Source organism: Lontra canadensis, unplaced genomic scaffold (assembly GCF_010015895.1).
Source record: "Lontra canadensis isolate GAN:19392208 unplaced genomic scaffold, GSC_riverotter_1.0 scaffold5, whole genome shotgun sequence".
Taxonomy (NCBI): domain Eukaryota; kingdom Metazoa; phylum Chordata; class Mammalia; order Carnivora; family Mustelidae; genus Lontra; species Lontra canadensis.
Window position 1 is genome coordinate 17,295,631 of NW_022630999.1, and position 20,911 is coordinate 17,316,541.

General features: G+C 48.2%; 1 protein-coding gene across 1 annotated transcript in view; it reads right to left on the bottom strand.

The window, feature by feature from the left end:
• Positions 1–2,501: 2,501 nt before the first annotated feature.
• Positions 2,502–20,911, bottom strand: part of FAT2 (FAT atypical cadherin 2) — a 79,249-nt gene continuing 60,839 nt past the window's right edge. Inside the window, exons 19-24 of the mRNA XM_032851606.1 lie at positions 17,204–18,014; positions 13,775–13,920; positions 9,566–10,007; positions 7,327–7,480; positions 5,263–5,720; positions 2,502–4,183 (exon numbers count right to left, since the gene is read on the bottom strand). Of these exons, the coding sequence (XP_032707497.1) occupies positions 3,651–4,183; positions 5,263–5,720; positions 7,327–7,480; positions 9,566–10,007; positions 13,775–13,920; positions 17,204–18,014 (2,544 nt within the window). The 3' untranslated portion in view covers positions 2,502–3,650. The remainder of the gene's footprint in view (positions 4,184–5,262; positions 5,721–7,326; positions 7,481–9,565; positions 10,008–13,774; positions 13,921–17,203; positions 18,015–20,911) is intronic.

Consider the following 20,911-nt stretch of genomic DNA (forward strand, 5'->3'; position numbering starts at 1 on the left):
TCAATGTAATCAAGTACTTTCCTTGGTTGGACCCTGTAGATTTGTTGAGGAATCTTAAGAAAATTCTAAAGGCTTGTCTTTTCCCATCTGGGTCCTTGAGAAAGTTCCTGCTCTTTACTCGGTGAGACCTCCTGTGCCTATTGTCAAGACAGAGCTAGCAGAGGCTGCTCGAGGTCTTCCAAAGTCTGGCCTTCGACACTGAATTGTGGGTTGTCATTCAGCAGCTGGGCCCACATGCCCTCGTAGGCTGACATTCACCAGTTCACCATGGGATATCAGGATGGGCCACCTGTTCTATACCAAATTAGCCATGGGCCTTGGGCAAATCACTCCATATCTCCAAGCATTATATACTGTCATATTTTTCTCCTTTTATCTTTTAGAGTCCCCATAATCTTCAGCCCAAAAGAGAATGGTTTTCCTCCCCAAGGCCTTGGGCTCTTCCCTTCCTCACCCAGATACCCATTTTGAGGTCCTAGCCATGGCCTAAGTCATGTGTCCCCTCCACAGCACTGCTCCAATTTCTGGAAGACACATTGGCTTTCTCTGTTACCCGTGGTAAACCCCACATGATGGTGTGGTTGTGCAGACCTCCTCCACAGCCCTCTGAATGAGCAGGCTCACAACTCCTTTGCTGTTGTCCAGTGAATTCCAGCTGCCCTCCCACCCTGGACGTGGTTGTGAGTCCTCACTTACCTCATGGGGTTTTTATGAGGAGTAAATGAGACAAGATCTGTCAAGTGCTTGCGCAGCACTTGCCATATAGCAAGTGCCAGTGAAATGAAGGTGATTATGGTGAACTGTAAAAATGCCCAGCCCGGAAGTCAGGAAACCTGCATCTCTGCCTTTCTTTTCCACTATTACACTGTGTAAGACTCAGGACGTTTGGAATTAGAGCCCCCAAACACCTGAGATGGGAGAATTTCCCTGAAAACCTTTAGGTCTGTAGCAGCTCAGTAGGCTGAATTTTGATTCCAGAGTGCCCTCTGATGGTTGATATATGAAAGTGCAGGCTCAGGAAGACAAAAGGGAAGGAGGGGCCTATTGTGGAAAGCCTGGCTGGGTGGAAAGAGGCTCCCCCTTCCTGAAGGAGAGCAAGCTGTGTTGTAGGGGGGATAACCAGGCTGGGTACAGACCTGAATGTGGGTCTTATCTCTGTGAAGTTCTACTTGCAGGACCTAAGACAAACCCTTCTCTGTGGGACTTGGGACGAGGAACATCAGAAATAGTCATTTTAAAAGTCTGAATGTTTGTGTGTTTTCATGTGTTCTAGAAAAATACAGTAACTTTCGAGTTCTTTAGTGTATGGATATGTCATTTTAGGGTGAACAAAGATATTTTTTTAAAAATTGGAATGCACTAAAAGAAAATTAAGTATATAATGATAAAGGTGGTATTAGGACAAAAATCCCAACAGTGGTAAGCAAAACAACAGAAGTCTGGGCAACACTGGACTAGTTTATATGTGATTTCCTGCACAGTTCTGATAAGTTAATCTTATCTACATACTATCTGGTATTTCCTAGTATAATGGTCACTGTTTATTGTTTATGCTTCTAAACAACAGGAAGCCAATTCATACCTGCCCGAGGCCACAGTGGTATGTGTGCTGTGGTGCTTCTCGTGGATGTGCCTTCCCTCCCCCGCCTGCACCAGGAACTCAACAGCAGAGACTGGCTCTCTGGTCTCGGTGTCACCTGCAAGGCCTGGGTCACAGTTGCCCAGTGATATTCACATCCACTTGGGAGTGAGCTGTGGAGCAGCAGCCACAGGCTGGCTCTGGGCACAGGGAGGGCTGGCTTCCCAAGGCCTGTGCTGTAAAGCTCACTCCTATCCAGTGCAATGTAGTGGGGAGGGTGCTGGCCAGCGTCAGCAGTCCTGAAGCCTTGTCCCAGGCCACTCATTCACGGGCTTATCCGCAGGCTTGTCTACTAACTGCGGGCAGTTGTTTTGGAATTAGGGGTGTTTTCCCGAAGAGTGGTCTGGGCCCTGCCCGCAGAGGTTCTGATTTTCTGTCTGGCTTTGGAGCTCACAGAGCTATATTTTTGCCATTTTGCTGGATTTGGGAATCCCAGTGCTTGATGACCTCGAGGGTGAGTCCCTTCTGGCCCCCAAATTCCATGAACCTCAGCTTAGCAGGGCCCATAGACCCTCATGCCCTTCCCCTGACCTAACCCAAACAGGATAAGTGACATACAAAATAACCATAAAAAAGACTTTATTATTTTTTAAAAAACAACAACAACAAATGGCCAGTGAAACTGTGCATCCTGTCAGTCACACATACAGTTACACACACAGCTACCAGCCACTCCAATGAATAGGCCTTCACCCACACAGCTCCCTCTCTGTAAGCAGCAACCCTGTGGGTGAGAGTGTCTATTGCTCTTCCTTTTCACTTCTTTCTCCAGAAACAACACAATTGAAAAGTCAATGGACCGGAGAAAGGGATTGATGGGGCAGGAATGGCAAGGCCACCAGAATTCTCCATCCCTGCCACTCCTGGCTACATACTTTCTACACATGTACACACATCCTCTACATGAGGTGCCCACATGTGCAGACACGGGCCCACATTGACCCTCCATGCATAGGGTTGAGTCACTGCAGGTAACACTTAGATTGGCACGCATCTGAGATGGAGGGGCAGGAAAGGCAGTGTCCACCCTGAACACCGATGTCCAGCTCCACGCCTTCACCCTGCCCTGATGCCCTGAATGGGGAGCTTTTAGTTCCTTGTGTCTAGGAAAGAAAAATCCCTTTGGGGCAACTCATCCAGACAGCAAGGTTGAAAAGTGCCTAAGAATTTTAAAAATGAATAATTATGTCCTTCCTGCCTTTGGCCCAAAGTGCTTGAGAAACTTGGGGTGAAGAACCCAGAGTTCCGTGAGGTCTGAAGTCCTTGGCAAAGAAGGTTCAGGGCTGCAGGAGTCCTGGCAGGCCCTGGCTGGTGGAAAGTCCTGTGACTTAAAGAGGCAGAGCAAGTTCCTTGGACCCTGCGTTAGAGGAGTGGGACCCCAAGGAGACTGAGGCCAAGTGATGCTCCTCAGGAGCCCTTGTCACCCCAGGCCTAGCACAGTGCCTCACACAGAGCAGAGGCTGCAGTTAGGTGGGAATGATGCAGGGTGCGCAGGTGACTTGGTGACCTGCTCACCTGCTGCTCACCTCTCAGCCCTTAGAGGATATCTTGTGGCCCTGCGGGGTCAGAGGACCTGGACCTTGTCTCTGGGGCTGATGTAGTAGCTGCCTGTCGGGTGGACCTGCCTCTGCATCCAGAATGGAGTCTTGAGCAGGTGTAAGAACGCTCGCTGACAGAGCTGCCTCCCTGGGGACTAAGAGATGGCGGTCAGTGAGACAGACTCCCTCTTGTCCCTCCCAGGAATCAGTTTGTCCTGGTTTTCCAGGCTTAACTGTTCTGTACATCCCCTTCCTGCTGGGGGCCCTAGTGATATTTTTGGAACTCCACTCTCAGCTTCCCTCCATCCTCAGGGACTCGCTGGGGGGTCCACAAGAGCACATTTCAAGTTACACAGCCTGGACTGGGGATGGGGGCTTCCCTCCCACTTCTTCAGCCGTGCTCAACTCACTCCTACAAGACAGGAGGAAGGTGCCAAGTCCTTGGCCTCCTACCTACCTTCCTCTGAGGATAGCTAGAACATGACCTCCTCACAGCTCCCATAATCACTCTCCACCATGTCAGAGCCCTCATAGTTGGGGGGAGCCTGGGTCTGGCCCCGCCCTGTGGGATGCCCACCCCCAACCTCACAATCAGCATAAGAGGGCCCAGCCCGGCTAAGGCGCATACTCACCCCTTTGTAGCCCCCCTCTGCCAGACAGGGCCCTCCCCCTCCCTGCCGGAACTGTGAGTGGTAGTAGCTGATGGCCGTGTACTCGTTGAGACAGGGGGCCAGCAGGTGTTCCCGGGGACTGGGGGGCCGTGGGGGCATCAGATCTTCCAGGTTCTGGTTGCTGTAACGGGGCGGGAGGGGTGCCCGCTTGTTTTCCAGCTCCAGTGGGAAGGGGAAGCCCCCATAGAGGCCACTGGGGTCTGGCATCATGGGAGGGACCTGGTGGCGGTGAGGTGATGGCGGCAGAGGGCCAGAGGTCATTTCCGAGTGGGGGTATTCCCAGCGTTCCTTCCTGGAGTAAGTAGGAGGCCAGACCGCAGCTCCACCTGGGCACACTGAAAATGACAAGATAGGGTGAGCATCGAGTTTCCCTGGTGAAGGTTTCAGCAGGTCTTATAGCTACTAAACATAGTTCAGCATTGGTAGAAACAGGCAAAAGACTGGGTGGGTATGTGACCATTCATGTGTGTTGTTTCTGGCGGTTTAGATTGGTATCTAGAATTCAACAGGGCCAACTTCAAGGCCAGAGGTTTAAGCTAAAGCCAGCTCATATTGCAAATCTGTACTGATGATCTAAGATTCAGTGAATAAGGGAAAAATGTGGATGACTCCAAGCAGTCCGCTCACCTCTGCTGGAAACAGCAACTCCAACACAAGTCCTAATGGTGATTTACGTCTCCTTAACTGAAGGAAACGGACACACAGTTTGGACTGGCGGAGTGTGATGGCATCTGTCACAGAGGGTGATTAAATGAGACGCAGCTTGAAAGAATGGAGAGCAGGCATCCCTGTTCCTTGCTCTGTCCCTTCTACTGAATAGTTGGGTGAGTTAGAACATGTTACTACTGTGCCTTTATGGGCTCTGATTATATCAGCAAAAAGCTTATGAAAGCACCTTTTTTAACTATTGGTGAATAAGCCAGAAAATATAAAGTGCTTTACAAATTCACCTCCTTCTGAGCCAAAGATGAGAGTGAGGTGAAGAACCGTCCTCTAGTTCAGTCAGTTCTGGCCCAAAGCTGCCATACCTCCAGAATGGGTGACCAGAAGCTTGGACTACTGCTCTTTCCTTTCCCAGAAAAGCACAAAGGAACAGAAGCCCCCCCTCCCACTTTCACCCCAGGGATCCCATTTATCCCTATCAGGGTCTACAGGTTTCTGCCATAGATATCAATCCTATGGAATGAGTTGGAATTTAGAGGAGGAGATCATGGTACATTGGAATGAGCCACAGATTCTGAGTCCAGAGAGCTGGCATTTGGTCCAGGCCACCAGTGCACAGTGACTTTGAGCACATTCCTTCATATCTGATCCCAAGGGATTGGACTGGATGGTGGCCTCACCTAATGGAGTGTTTAGGTCTACCACCCTATTCCATCAATTCCAGAGACTAAGGGCCTCTGGCTATACTGACCCATCTCTTCGCCTGACCATGTCCTCTTAATGATGGACTCATTGTCAGAGTGGGAAGGGACCACAGCTGGCGGGAGTCTGGGAGGCACACTGCAGACCACTGGCCGCTGCTTAGAGCTGGGTCCAAAAGTGACCAGTTCATTTGGAACTGAGGTCTTGCTGGGCTCCAGTTGGTTCAGATTGTTGCAGGAGCTGGTGCTCAGTGGGTTGAGCTCGATGGAAGGCATAGTTTGGGTGTCAACACCAACACTTCTGGCCAGGAGGTCTGGGTCCTCCATGGCCACGGGCTTGTGGGACTTGCAACGGCGGCAGTAGAAGAGGAGCCCAACGGTGCTTAAAATGATAACCAGCAGGGCCACTATGATGATCAGAATCTCCTGTTGCCCCCAGTCGCCCCTTGTGATCTCAGGGGTGACTAGGCAGTGTCCTTCTGAGCAGCCCCTTGCTTCCATTTCACACCTGCAGAGAGAGAGAAATAGTCAGGGGATTGAGTCATTATACTTCCCTTTCCATGTCCCCTCTCACAAAGATTTATGGACCCCTGGGCTCAAGACTACCTTCCCCAATTTTCAACCAAAAGAAAAGAGAAGAAAATGGATGGTAACGATCACACAGATCAACATCAGAGCTCTCCATCTTCCACCAGGAAGGTGTGGGAGTCAGCTACAACTTCATTCATGACCATTTGGAATCTAGGCTCTGGGCACATCCATGATTTTCCATTCATGTGATCTAGGCATTGGATATACCCTCCACCACTGAGGTGAGATTTACAACCACATACTGTGGTGGAAGCAGCCAACATACCCAGCTGTCCTCAGCAATATTGTCAGAGTCCCAGACAGAAGTCAGCAGCACGCAGCTGTGGCAGCTGGGCACCACTGTTGCCCACTGTTCTTCAGGAGGTCACAGGAACCCAGTTGGTCTTGCACAAACCTTCCATTGGACAACTGTTCAGAGCGAGCACTTGGAATTGTATGACCTCCCAGGTCACTGCCAGCTTGGCGTGCCATGGTGTAAGGCTCCTAGGAGGCTTCCATGGCCAGTTTCATCCACTTTCGAGGGATATTAAGAAAGGCTCCCTTCATTCTACTTGAGTCCCAGTGTCTACAGTTTCACCACCAACACTTTATTCTCTTGGGTTAGACATCGTCCTCCCCAAGTTCCTCTTTTAAAATGCAAACACCACCACTTTCAGCCAGGAAGTATCCTGCCAACACATCTCCTGCCGAGCAAGGTGTGCAGTGGGGCCAGAAATGCCAGGTGCTGAGAGAAAGGACTTGGGTCACAAACACATGGTGGGGGGCAGTTTGGACAAGCCCTTTCTTTCTCTGGGCCTCAGTTTCCCCATGTGTAAAGTGAGTGGGTGGACTACATCATTGGCTCTCTTATGCACATGCTGACAACAAGGGGATCTCTTGGGAGCTTGTTATAGATAGAATCCCAGGCCTCATTCCTTGGAGATTCTGATATAGTCGGTCCAGAAATCTGTATTTTCCACAAGTGTCCCTGATAATTTTTAAAAAGACTCCCAAACTGGGGAGCCCTAAAACCAGATAATTAGCAAAACTCTTTGCTTCTAGGATTCTAGGGATCTAAGGATTCTTGCAGTCCCCCAGACTAGCATAATACAAGGCACAGGTAGCTTGCAGTGGGGTTCAGCACAGCAGTGTTTGTACCTAGTGGAGTCATTGTCCTCAGGCCACTCTCTAGGAAGTCACCACCCAGTGCCAGAGAATAAGAACTTCAGCCATTTTCCGACTTCAGCAAAGATGAGAAATGCCTGAGGAGTGGATTAGAAGTGTAGATTCCTGGAGCCCAGCCTAATGAGTCTGATTCAGTACGTCCAGAATAAGACTAGAGAAATCACTGAGAACCCTCTTTCCCTGCATGTTCTGATGCAGGTGGCTGGAGGGAGAAGCCTTGGCACGTAGAAAAGACCAAGAAGCCAGGTCACTGGAGCACTCAGCTCCTGGTATCCCATGGGCAGGAATGCGGAGATCATTTCCTAACTGTCCCAAACCCAGGATGAGGAGCCAAAGGCAGGTCGCTCCCCTGTGCTTACCTGTCTCCCATATAAGGGTGAGGGCAGTTACAGGAGACGCCTTCAGGGGATGAGATGCAAGTGCCACCTTCCAGGCAGGGTATTGAAGTACAGTTCTCCCTTCTTTGTTCACAGTGCCTGCCCGAGAACTGCGGGGGACACTTGCAGACATAGCCTGGGAAGGAGGGCAGGGGGAAAAGAGTCAGGCAGCTACAGGCTGAGAGGCCCTCCAGGAAAGGCGGTGGGGGGTGGGGGGCTCGGCGTGTCTGCAGATCTGCATGTCCATGTTCAGTTAGTGAGTGCCTCCTGTGACAAGCACTGTGCAGGACACTGATGCCCGGGATGTGATCCCAGCCTCAAACAACCTATAGGCTACAGAGAACAGGCCCATAAAGAATAGTAGGCATCCTAGACAGCACTCAGTAAGTGAGTCACCGTGCTAACCATCTGCACATATCAGCCCATTGGAGCCTCATGCCAGCTCTGAAATTGGTTACTGTTACCCTCATCAGGGAACAGGTACAAGTTGATGGCAAGTGAGATGAGACACAAAGAATACATGACATTTGCTCAAGGTCATCCAGCAAGTTAGGGGGAAATTTGGGATTCAAACCTATAGAACCAACTGTGTATAATATCAGTATATTAGTAATTATCATAAAATGACAGAGCCTGGCGAGCCAAGGGGGAGAGGGGGCTACCGGGCCAGGGAGGTGAGATGGGCCGGAGCATCCCTATGAACCAGATGCAGGAATTAGGAATTAGGACTCTTAACAGCAAGGGGGAAGCCACTGCAAGTTTCCAAGCAGGAGAGTGATACACTCAGACCTGCTCTGTATAAAGGTCACTCTGGTGCCCTGCTAGAAATCACAGGTGGAGGGAGAGAAGGTAGAGAATGGGGAGGCAGCTGACCCAAGGCGGGGAGATGACAGCTGCCTGGTAGTGCGGATAGATAGAAGTGATCAGATATTCTGCAGATGGAAACGACAGTACTATTACCCAGGCAAAAATGAGAAAATGGGATAATGCCAAGTGTTGACAGAGATACCAGATCCTCCTGCATTGCTGGTAGAAGGGCAGCTGCTGTGGCCAGGCTGAAGAGCAATTTAGCCCTAGTTAGTCAAAATAATGATTCCCATCCTCCGGGTATGTGAATTTCATCCCTGGGTGTGGGGTGTGTGTGTGTGTGTGTGTGTGTGTGTGTGTGAAGTTCTCATAGAGGTTCATAAGGAGAATGTATGAGGATATTCACGCAGCTGTGTTGATGGAGGGGGGTGTTGAAGCCACCAGGGTTGCTAGCTGAGTTGAGAAGGAAGATGTGAGTGCAAGTACACACACTGGGGCATGGAGCCACAAGAAAAGCAATGAATATGAATTGTGGCAGTGTGGATGGAAAACTAAAAAATATATGTATCACATATAGTTAGAAATCCAAGCATATGTAAAACCAGTGATATATATTTTGCAAGAACTCATTTAAAAACTTCAGATGTGGGGCACCTGGGTGGCTCAGTGGGTCAAAGCCTCTGCCTTCGGCTCAGGTCATGATCTCAGGGTCCTGGGATCGAGCCCCACATCGGGTTCTCTGCTCAGCGGGGAGCCTGCTCCCCCGCCCCCGCCTGCCTCTCTGCCTACTTGTGATCTCTGTCTGTCAAATAAATAAATAAATATCTTAAAAAAAAAAAAACTTTAGATGTTTGCCTGTGGGTTTGGGGTGGGGGAGAGGCAGCTAAGTACACAGTAAAGAGGAATATAAAAGAGAAACCTGGCATGGACCGAATGTTACACTAAGGTGTGTGAGGAAATTGACCCGTGGCACCAGAGGTCCCTGTTCATGCCGGCCCCCCATCCAAACAAGTAGAAAGAAAGTCAGTCCTTGTTGAGGGAGAACAAGGTTTCCCTTAGTGTAAACCTAGTAGATTACTCACAAGATAGTAAGGGGAAGAGAGAGACATCTGGCATCAGGGGAGGAGTGCTCCACTGAGATCTGTACCCCAAATGCACCTCTCTCACTTAACAGCCTTGTGACCTTGGGTGAGTTTCTTCATCCATCTGGGCAGCGCTTACATAGCCCAGCAGTTTCCTGTGCCATGAAATGAAGCCATTGACAGCTTTCTTTCAACCTTTCTCTCCCTCATGGGGCTGTGCTGAAGGAATATACTTTGTAAACTCTCCAGTGATATATGATTGCTAGTTCAATGTGCTGGGGTCTTCTGAAGAGCCTCCTGGGATAAACCCTGGAGTCGTTTCCAGCCCTTACCTGCCCCGCGGGTCTGTGAGCACTTGCCGCCATTGAGACACGGGTTTCGGCTGCAGTCATCCCTGTGTGAGCAGCACCGGGTGAGGGCCTGCCTCTCTTGCAACCCTGATGACTTCTTGCCATGGACCAGCAGCTCCAGCACCTCTCCGTTGATCACAACCGCATCCAGGCAGCCTTCAAAACCCTGGGACACAACTGGGGAAGAATGCAAGAGAACAAGGCCACCCAGAAAGAGGTCTCCTTCGGGCCTGAGACCCTGGCAGTTCTCTGGGAGCACAAGGGAGGCATTGCCTGAGCTGTCAACCAATAGGCGAATGGAAGTGTCTATCTCCTCCACCACAATGGAGTGCCACTCTTGGTCATTCACGTGGAGCCAGGAGGAAAGATTTCCATAGAAACCACCCGGGCAGTGGTATTCCAGCTGGAGCATTCCATCAGCCAGCTGCAAAGATAACCCAGATGGTCATCAGCAAAGCTAAGAAGTCCTTATAAAAAAGTACTGCTAATAGACTACCAGTGCAAAGAATGTTGGTTGATTTTCATGGGTGGGAGAAGTAGTATTTGGGGATTTTCAAGGCTGTTTTAAACATTGTAGAGCATAAAAGCTGTTCTGTCTATGGTCTCATTTGGCCCTTACCATATTCCATGGCGTGATCTGGGCAGGGATGGCATCTCCATTTCACAGATGAGGAAACTGATGCCCAGAGAAGCCTTGCTGACTGAGACTGTCTCTTTTGGATTCTTCTCTGTAGGCCTCTCCCATGTTCTGTGCTCTTCAAGTTGGCCCTCAAGGACACCAAAAACCCCTCTCACTCCCACTCTCTTATTCAACAGTTCTGCAGTTCTCAAAGTGGGTCTCTAAGACCTTTCCAGGGAACCCACAAGGGGAAACCATTTTTATAATAATCCTAAAACATTATTTGCCTTTTCTACTCTCATTCTCTCACAAATATGCAGTGATTTCCAGACATGGCTATCACAACAGATGAACACAGAAGTAGATATGAAACTCCAGCCATCTACTATAAAGCCATATGTAAGAGAAATGTGCAAAAAATGTAAAACAGTGCCACTCTTCTTTTTTCTTAATTTTGGAAAATGTAATTATTGTTCACAATAATATGGTATTTATGTCAACATGTAATAGGTTTCTTGCTATTTTTAAATGAATTAATAAAGATTTTAACACTTCTCAGTTTTAATTTCTAGTACTGAAAATATTGCTAGCTCTAACCCACATAAACAGAACGTCCCTAGGATCTTTAATTATTTTTAAGAGTGTGAAAAAGTCCTGAAATCAAGAAGTCTGAGAACAACTGGGTTATATCACTTTGGTTTACCTAAACCCAAGAGGTAGGGCTGCTGTGGTCAGTCTGGGTTGTGTAGAGCCTTCTCTGGATGAAATTTGAAAATCCAATCCAGTGTTTTACAGAAGTTAGCCATTTGTACATCACTTCCCCAATTTTTGCCCTGGTTGAATACTAACTATACAGATATTTACTTTAAAGGAAATTTACTATTATTACAGTTTGTAGACTCAAAACATTGTCCTTAAATCTCTCCTTTCACTTAGCCAGGACCACAAATCCATTGGTCCAACCAACTTTTCATTGTCTCTCAACCTCTGGAAGGTTCTCACCTCTCTCCTTATCAGCTTAAATTACATAGCCAAACTCCTGTCCTCTCCTACATGGTAGAACTCACTTGGCAAACCACACAAATCTGGCAAAATCCAATTCTCCCTACTGTATGTGAGCATCACTGAGCTGAACATAGCTGAAGAAAACACACAACCTTACTTATTGATCTCCCTTTAATTTCATGACTGCAAGTTTCAAATGAGCCCTTCATGGTGCCTAATTATGCTATCTTCCTCGGTTTACTCTCCCAGATGACTATTTTCACAACCTCTCTCTCCTCGAACCCCTGATGCTCCCCTCCCCATCCTCGCTCTCACCAGTCAGGTGGGGACTTGCAGGCACTCTTACCATCACCTCTATCCACCTTGGTGGAAGCCAGTCTCTCCATTCATGCACTTGGTCCCACCCCCCCTTAGCTCCTCAAGGACTAGTTTCCATTGACTCTCCTTTCTTTTCCCTACATCTTTGTTTGTTCATTCTCTGTTGTACCATTCCAATCATCACACAAACATGCTGTTATTACTCTAATCTTTTAAAAAACTTTTCTTGAACCCACTTCTCTCACCAGAGATCACCTTCTTTCTTTGCTTCCTCTTTGCAGCAAAATTCCAACCTACCCACCATGATACTGAAACCACTGGTGTCAGGGTATTTAGTGACTGCGGTGTTCCCAAGTCCAGTGATTAATATCACCCATCTCACTCATTTCTCAGCAGCATGTTATCATCTGGTGACTCCTTCCTTCATGATACATGTTCTTCATTCAGCTTCCTGGATACAGTACTCTTGGTTTTCCTCCAACATCTCTGGTTGCACATTTTTAGTCTCCTTTTTTGGATCCTTCTCTTCCCCCAGACATCTCAATTTGGAGTATCACAAGGATGAATCCTTCATCTACTCTTTTTTCAATCTACACTTCCTGGTGATCTCATCCAGTTTGATGGCTTTCAATACTAAGTATATGCTGAAGGCGCCCAGATCTTCATCTCTATCCAAGACTTTTCTCACAGACACTAGACTTGTTTATCCAGCTCCACTTGGAAGTCTAGTAGGCATCTCAAACTTACATCTCAGAACTGAACTTTTGATCTTCCCCAAACCTGCTCTACCCATATTCTTCCCCAAGTCTGTTGGCAGCAACTCCATTCCTTCTAATTACTCAGGCCCAAATCTTACTCCTTGCTTTCTCTCCCAGCCCTCATTCAATTCATCAGGAAGTCCTCTTGGTTTTATGTTCAAAAATCTATCTAGACTGTCAACTCTTCTTCCCAGTTCACTGTCATTGCCCTGATCTAGACCACCACCATCTGTCACCTCACCTGAACTGTCACAGTACCCTCTTGGGTGGGTCTCTGCTTTTATCTTTGTTTCTCTAAACTTGTTTATCAACACAGGAGCCATCAGGACCCTTTTAAAAATGTCACATCATGTCAGTTCTCTGCTCAAACCTTCTCATGCCCTCCATTTTGCTCAGAATAAAAGCTGAAGTCCTTCAATGGCCTATGAGAACTTCATGGATACTCCCTCAGCCCGCTATATCACTGACCCCAAATCCTACTACTACTGTCTCCCTTACTTACTTTATTCAGGCCATATACACATCTGGGATGTTCTTAAATCTGTGAAAAATTCCCCTATCAAAACGTTTTTGCATTGCTATTCCCTCTACCTAGAATGCTACCTAATTCCCTTACCCCCTTTATATTATGGTTTAGTTACCAACTCAGTGACGACTTCCCTGATAACCTTACTTAAAATTGCAACTTCCCATAGTCCTAATCCCCCTTAACCCTTTTTTTGGTTGTTAAAGCCAAAGCATTTATCACATTTGGACAAACTAAAATTTTCTTAGCTATTATGTTTATGTTTATTGTCAGTCTTCCCCTGTAGGGTGAAAGCTCTCAGAGGGATTTTTGTCTTATTCACTGATGAGACCCAAGCATCTAGAACAGTGCCTGTTACTTAGCAGATGCTTGACAAATATTTATTGAATAATTAATTTCTAACTAGCTGCCAAAGTCTGTTTGTTCTTTGTCAAAGTGAGAGATTGGCTTTTGTGTTGGAGGTGTTAAAGTCAGGCAGGCAAACTAAGATATTCTACAAGATGTAATCAGAAGGTCTGAAAGACCATGAGAAAGGAAATTCCTTTTTCTTCCATGTGATTCCATGTAACTTAATGCCAGGTTTGTAGTCCTGAGCACCCTAGTGGTAGCCAGCCTCCCACCCATCTTGGAAAACACTGGTTTGTTACTCAGCAAAAGTTATAAAACAAAACAAAACAAACCCACCATGACTAGGTGGCCTCCATTTCTCCCTCTATCTTCAGAGGCTCTCTCTCTCCTCCCACAGAGCAGCCCAACTTGTCTTTGGCTATATATCTCCAGGTGGGGGGCTTGCGCATCACAACTGCGAAGTCTTGTGCCTTAAACTAATAGTCACACCAGCATCCCTGAAAACCACGCAGGGTTTTCTCTGCCAACAATTGGGCTTCATAGCTATTCCTCAAGCTGTCCCCACCTCCCTCTCCTGGCACGCCCACATGAAATCTCTCAAGCTGGCAGTACCTTACCTTCAGGGAGACATGCACTGTCTCATTGCTGAACAGGACAACAGCCTGCGATTGGAGTGTTTTCAGGCGGAAACGGATGTGCCAGTTCTGCGCCTCCGGAAGACTGTACCGCCCAAAGCTTTGTCCGCTGAATCTTGTGGCAGTACCTGTAGAAGCAAGCAGAGATGTCAGCTCCACATGACGAGGTCCCCCACAGAGTCCTTGAACTGACTCTGTCTCATTCAACCCTTGGGTGACATTGTTCACACCTTATAGAAGTGAGGCTTCTTGGTGAGTCAGGGTGGGGGGAGTTACCTGTCCAGGATCCTGCAGCCAGACAGAGGCCATTCCCCTGCACACCTTCTTTTGTCCCCAGAGACCCTTGCCTTGGGTCTCAGGAACTATGAGCTCAAACCACCGAGAAAGCAAGAATCAAGCCAGAAATGCTACCAATGACATGTGTGGAAATCAAAATTTCTATCCTACATAGTTTCTGTGTTATTTCTGACATCCCTGGGCAGGGAGAAGGAGGCAGAATTGGAGAGGATTTTGCATATATGTGTAATTTCAGGAATACCATGAAGGTGCTTTGCTTCAAGATCTCCCCTTTGTCATTAGGAGTGTAACTGTTTGAGACGCTCATAACCAGACACATCGCTGCTGAGAGGTCGAGAGTCACTGCGACCGAGGAAGGGGATGCAGAATTCTGTGAAGTCCTGTGTGTGCATCCCCCCATAGCAACTGCTAGCACATAGTTGCAGAGTCAGGAGGCTCCACTTCAACTTGACTTTCTCTAGCTCATTTGACCATGGGACCCTCTTATGGGGACCACCTCTTCCAAGCCCTAGGAAATAGCATTCTGCCGGCCACCTTGGAGAATTCTGTGTTATACATATATTAACCACTATCCTCCCCAGAAGGGAGTCCAGTAGTTAAATCCCTAAAACCTCAGTGTGAATAAGCTTATCAGTCATCAGGCAAGGGGAGGAGCTGCATAGGGCCCCAGATACCCTAGACTGTTGAAGAGAGGGAACAAAAGCCAAGAGGAGAAAGAAGAACCAGGAAGCCTGAGGCACATGGGATTTCAAGATCCGGAGGCTGTCCATCATCTAAAACTCTCTGCTGCAGGCAATTCTGTTGTAGGTCGTTACTGGATGGGAGGCTGAAGATGATCTAGATCATCTAGGAATTCCCAGACCTTGCTGAAGATCAGCTGGAGAGAACTTTAAAATACAGAATGCCAGGCTCTATCCTCAGAGAGTAAGACTCACTAGTTCCTGAGGCACATGAGAAGCTGCATTTAAAAAATCTCCCCATGATGGGTGTATTGACTAGAAGAGAGACTAAGAGGGGCTCCTGGGAAGCTGGGCATGTAATGATCCTGGCTGTAAGTGCCAGTTACACGGGTGTATTTGGTTCATAAAAACCGTGGCACGTAGACCTTTCTGTATGCCGCATTTCATTTCACCAAAATGTTTCTAAAAACAATAAATCACCCCTCCAAGTGATTCCGACGATCGGCAAGCCAACCTCTGGTACTTCTCAAAGTGTAGCCCTTGGACCACCTGCTTCCGAATTGCCTGAGGAGCTAATGCCAATTCCAAGGAGAGAGAGATGGAGAGAGAAACCAAGAAACAGACGTAACTATAGAGAGCAAACTAATGGTGTACCAGAGGGGAGTGGATGGGGGATGGGTGAAATGGGTGAAGGCGATTGAGCACACTTATTGTGATGAGCTCTGAACAATGTACAGAATTGCTGAATTGATGTATTGTATACCTGAAACTTCAACAACACTTTATGCTAACTATATTGGAATTAAAATAAAAACTTCATAAAAAAGGTCAATTCTAGGCTTCACCCAAGACCTTCTAAATAATACACCTGGACGTGACCCCTAGGAGTGGGTCTCTTAAAACCACACTCCCCAGGGGCACCTGGGTGGCTCAGTGGGTTAAGCCTCTGCCTTAGGCTCGATGTGGGATCGAGCCCCGCATCAGTCTCTCTCCTCAGTGGGGAGCCTGCTTCCCCCTCTCTCTGCCTGCCTCTGCCTACTTGTGATCTCTGTCTGTAAAATCTTTTTAAAAAATAAAAAAATAAAACCACACTCCCCAGGTGATGTTGCATAAGCATGAATTTTTAGAACCTCTGCTGTCTGGTGCCAGGTGACCAAGAGAGAACCTTCGACCATCATGGCTTTCCTTGCAGGCAACTCTGGAGCAAGAGACACAGAAAGGAAGCACTCCCCCACCCCCACCCTGCCCCATAAACACACACACAGCCAAGAGTAGCTCACCCAGCCTAAATACAGTGAGACCTGGAGAAAGTCCACCAATCTTTAGAGAAAGAACTTCCCTAATGCAAACAGGGGGGACCCATAAAGGGTAGACCAGGCCAGGCAGGGGGTGATGGTGAACTGGAGACTTTTGCCGATGCTCCTGAGCTGGTCAAGGGCACGGATTCTTGATGCCAGGGGTGCTGGGGTGAGTCCACAGGAAGAAACTGACTTCCTGTAGATCTCAGTGAAGAGCTCAGCCTTTAGAGTGGGACACACAGGTATTTAGACAACCAGCCCCTCACAGGAGGCCATGAAATTTCAGGTGAACTAATATAATCCCCATCCCTCAGTTTCAACGGTAGTTGGAACTAATGCCCCTGCTTCGTAGGATGTCGGTGACAATCAGTTTCGGTAACATATACAGCATCCAGCACATGGCAGAGTCCAGCTAGCAACAACTGCTACCATGTGAATGACAGCCATCATGGACATTGTGCTTATGGACCAGACAAAAGTTAAGTGCTTTTGTATCTATTGAGTAATTTACTCCCCAAACCAACTCTAGAAGGCAGATGATAATATTTTCATTATTTTATAGATGAGAATATACAGCTCTGAGAACTTAGTAACCCACTCCAAGTTACACAGCTAGTAAAAGAGGGAGCTGGAGTTAAAATCTGAGCTGTCTTGAGGTTATAACCACCAGGCGGTAGTAGTAATAGTAATACTATTAGTAACTCATGTTAGTGACTACTTTCTATTTCAGGCACTTTTCTAAGCAAGTTCTTGATATTTAAGACTCATTTAACCCCTATAACAGCTCAAAGACACGGAGAGGCTAGGTAATTTTCCTAAGGTCACTTGGCTCACAAGCGGCAGAGCTGGGATTTAAACCCAGGCGTCTAATGCCAGTGTCTGTGCTTTCAGTCATCCTACTAACAGCTTCTTGTATCCTTACTGTTAGTTTCAAAACTCCAAAAAGTGGCCAGGAATAGGGTGCTATTCCATGACTAGATTCTGTGAGGACACTACCCATCCCTGGTTGCCTATGGCCTAGCCCAGCTAAAACACCCCTCTAACTACCCCATGGGGCCCCCCTGGGATCTCCACCCCTACAGTGAGTCTGGCTAAGCCCTGCAGTGCTGATTGTCTTGGGGAAGCCTGGTCCTTACCATTGCAGGAGCAGCTCCTCTCCAGGCGGTGCCTCGGGGTCAGGATGCTGAGCCTGGCTGTGCTGTACGTGGGGCCCACCCTGGGGTCCAGGTGCACCGTCTCTTGGCACATTTGACCCTGGCAGCTTGGGCCCTGGCAGGGCACCACAGGCATGGCTGACCTCATCTGAATTCCCACCGAGTGCTCCATCTCCTTGGCTGAGCGAGTGATGATGGATGCCAGCTCCTGGAGCCTGTAGAAGGTTCCAGAATGCCCCTCAAAGACCAGGAGCACGTCCACCCCAGCTGTGGTCTCTGCAGGCTGAAGGCTGGCCAGGTGGATGTTAGCTCGTTTGATGTCCAGTTTGTTGCTGAGGAACCTCTGCAGGTTCCTCCAGTGGTCGCTCACCAGTTCCTCTGGGGTGAGCTGGTGGAAGCCCAACCACATGGCCTGCTGCAGAGCCTCCCGCCCCACGTGCCACACATGGACATGGACCCCAGCAGTGGCAGCGAAGGTCCCATCACTGACTGTGACGTTGAATGCATAGCGGCCACGAGGCAGGTCCTGGGCGGCGATAATCTTGCCATCGAGTGCGCCCACTGAGAAGTGCCTGGCCACGTTGTCCTCTCCTGCCAGGCTGTAGGTCAGCGTGTCCTGCGGGTCTCGGTCTGTGGCATGGATTTTGCCCACCATGCCACCCTGGAATTCCTCCTCCCCAATGGTGATGAAGATCTCCAGTGGGAGGGTAGAAGGTGGGTAGTGGCTCTGCTCCGTGACATGGACACTGACAGACGTCGAAGACGAGAGGGGAGGGATGCCACTGTCTGACACCTGTGGACAAAACAATCATGGCCGTTGCCACAGGACTGCATTACCACAGCTGTCTGTGGTCTCCTGGGGCAGCCACGTCTCTCTACCTGAGGGCAGGCTCACCACATCATCATAGTCGAGAAAGAGAACAATAACTCCAAAGCACTGAAGGTATTGTGGAGGGCGTTATAGCCCATACCACACAGTCAAACTCAACTCCATTTCTTCATCTGACAGCTCTCTGAGCCTCTTCCTAAATCTCTCCAGCCACTTGCACTCATGTTTTCTCCCTCTCCAACATCTCTCATTATGTCTCTATCCTTAAGTGAGTCATCAAATGTCCCTTCTTGACTCCAGTATGCATCCTTTGTGGCCCCCGTCAGCCTAAGGAGTTTCTGTTTGAGATCCCCCTTTACCAGTGACTAGAGTGGGTGTTTCTTTCTCAGGTCAGCCAACAAATACATACTGATTGCTTTCTACAGGCCAGGCCCTCTACTGTGATCAGGAGAAAAGAGACCATCAATACGTTACTAAAAATAAACAAGACAATGTCAGACATGGATAAAGTGCTGTAAAGGAGGAAAGTGGAGGATGGGACAGAGATCTGAAGAGTGAGAGCTTCCGTACTCAGATCGGGTGGGAGGGAAGTCATAACACATGAGGAGAATATGACACTTAAACTGAGTCCTAAGGGATGAGAAGAGGTGAGGAGAGGAGGTGACAAAGGGAACAGCAAATGTCAAGCCCCAGAGTAGAAAGAACGCAGTGAGTTCAATAGGGCAGAAGGGCCCTGGCTGCTGGAGGAAGTGGGCAGGGCTGAGGACCAGGCAGGGGCGCAAGGGAGGCCGCCCCGTCACTGATGGGCTGAGGAGTACAGGGTCGGGTTTTATGTCAGAGCCATGGAAAGCCACTGAAGGTTCTAACAAGGCCATGCTATGACCACAGTTGCACAAGGAAAAGAATGTAAATTGAAAATGCCTTTTCCTTTCATATTTTGCCAAGCATCCTTGCAACTTTCTGTCCTGATTAGCAAGGACGAAGTTTCATTCAGTGACTTTATCTCTTTCACAGCTGTCGCCAGGAGTCTCCACAACTTTCTCTACAATAATATCTTGTTCACGTGTATTCTAGTGCTTTGAGTGGGTGAACAAGTTGTGGAATTACACCCAGTGCTGGGATTTGTGTGTAACACCGGTGGGATACGAATAGCAACAACAGTAATTAATACTGCTGCTAAGCATAACATACAGCTGGCATCAACTGAGCGCAGACTGTATGCTGGTCACTTCTAATGCTTCTGATGCGTGATCTGAGATAGCGTATCAACCTTAACCCTAACCCTAACCTTTCTTATGAGATAGATACCAGGAAGTCTTCCATTTACAAAAACTATTACTGAGGCTTAGAGGTCAAGTAACTCGCCCAAGGTCATAGAGCAGGTAAGGCCAGAGTAGTATCTGAACCTGTGTCCATAGTCTGTTTCTTTGCTGGCCTCTAGTGCCTCCTAATGAATGAAAGCGGAAGTACAAGAAAAGTGCAAGAGAAGGTGAGGCAGATAATTACTGTGATTGTCTGGGTCAGGAGACAGAGGTCATTGCTTGGAAGGCAATCATGTCCATGCCCTTAGCTTTGAAAACTCTCTACATTAGCCCACACCTGTCCTCTGAGCTGCAGACTCCCATTCCCAACTACCTACTGGACACCTCCATGTCAGTGTCTCCTGGGCACCTAAAAGGTGACATGTGCAAAACAGAGTCCTCATTTTACTCATAAACCTGTCCTTCCCCCACGGCACCATATTTCTGGCCTCAGCAATGGCCCCACGGCCCAGTCTTCACTTCACTCCCAGGTTCCAAACCTGGGAGTCACCCCTGATTCTTCTCTCTCTCCCCATATCCAGTCTATCACTGACTCCTGTTTATTTCCGTGCAGAGCTTGTCCCTAGTCTGTCCACTTCTTGCATCTTTGTTATCAGCTCAAGGCTTCCGCACCACTCTGTCCGGCTGGAATTGGAAGTAATGCTAAAAGTATTACCAAGCCTTATAATTAGGATGGCTGTACATCCTGGTTTGCCCAGATCGGTCTTGATTTTCACTGATTGACTCTGTTGTGGCTCAGTGATCACCAATTAACTACTTTTAGGGCTTCTTTCCCTCTCAAGAGCATCACAGTTTGGACCTCAAGTAGTATGGTCACCCAAGCCAAGAGGACTCCGTGATCTACCCAACCCATCTCTTCAGCTTTATTCCCAGTAAGATCACTATGCTGACCAAATTGGCCCCATCTCAGGTCACTTCAAGCTCCTTCCCAATTCAAGAGCTGGCTTATCTTGTTCCAACTGCGACATTCTCCTGCCCATTTTCAACACGATGGGCTCCTCTCTGGTCCCAGCTCAAATGTCCTTTCCTCATGAGGGCAGCCACCCTCTGAATATGTCTCCTCTGTGCCTTTTATAAAGCACTTTCTTTCTTCGTTCATTTACTGTTTATCTCCATGACTAGAATCAAAAGCCCCCGGGGACAGGGATCTTTCCCTCCTTTCCCCTTGCTGTAACACAAGGGACAGAGAGTGTAGGGCCTGGCACAGGATGGGTGTTCAATATTTGTTGAAAGGCTTAGCAAATCACTGACTGGCCAGCTGGGTGAATGGATGGATATATCATCCTGAACCCAGAAAAGTTCACAGAACTTTTCTGTAAACAGGGCCCACTAGGGTCCACTAGGACTTGAGATTTAGGAAGGGATTTTGAGGGAATGAAATGAAGAAAAATGGTTAACTTGACACTTCCCTTTGGCTATTCTCACTCTACCCTTTGCAGCACCACCATAACACCCTAAACACGTATATATCTTCTCCAGTTTGGACCCCACAGCAGTTCCCGTGAGGTTCAGAGAGCTGTCCTGGCCAAACTGAAGGAG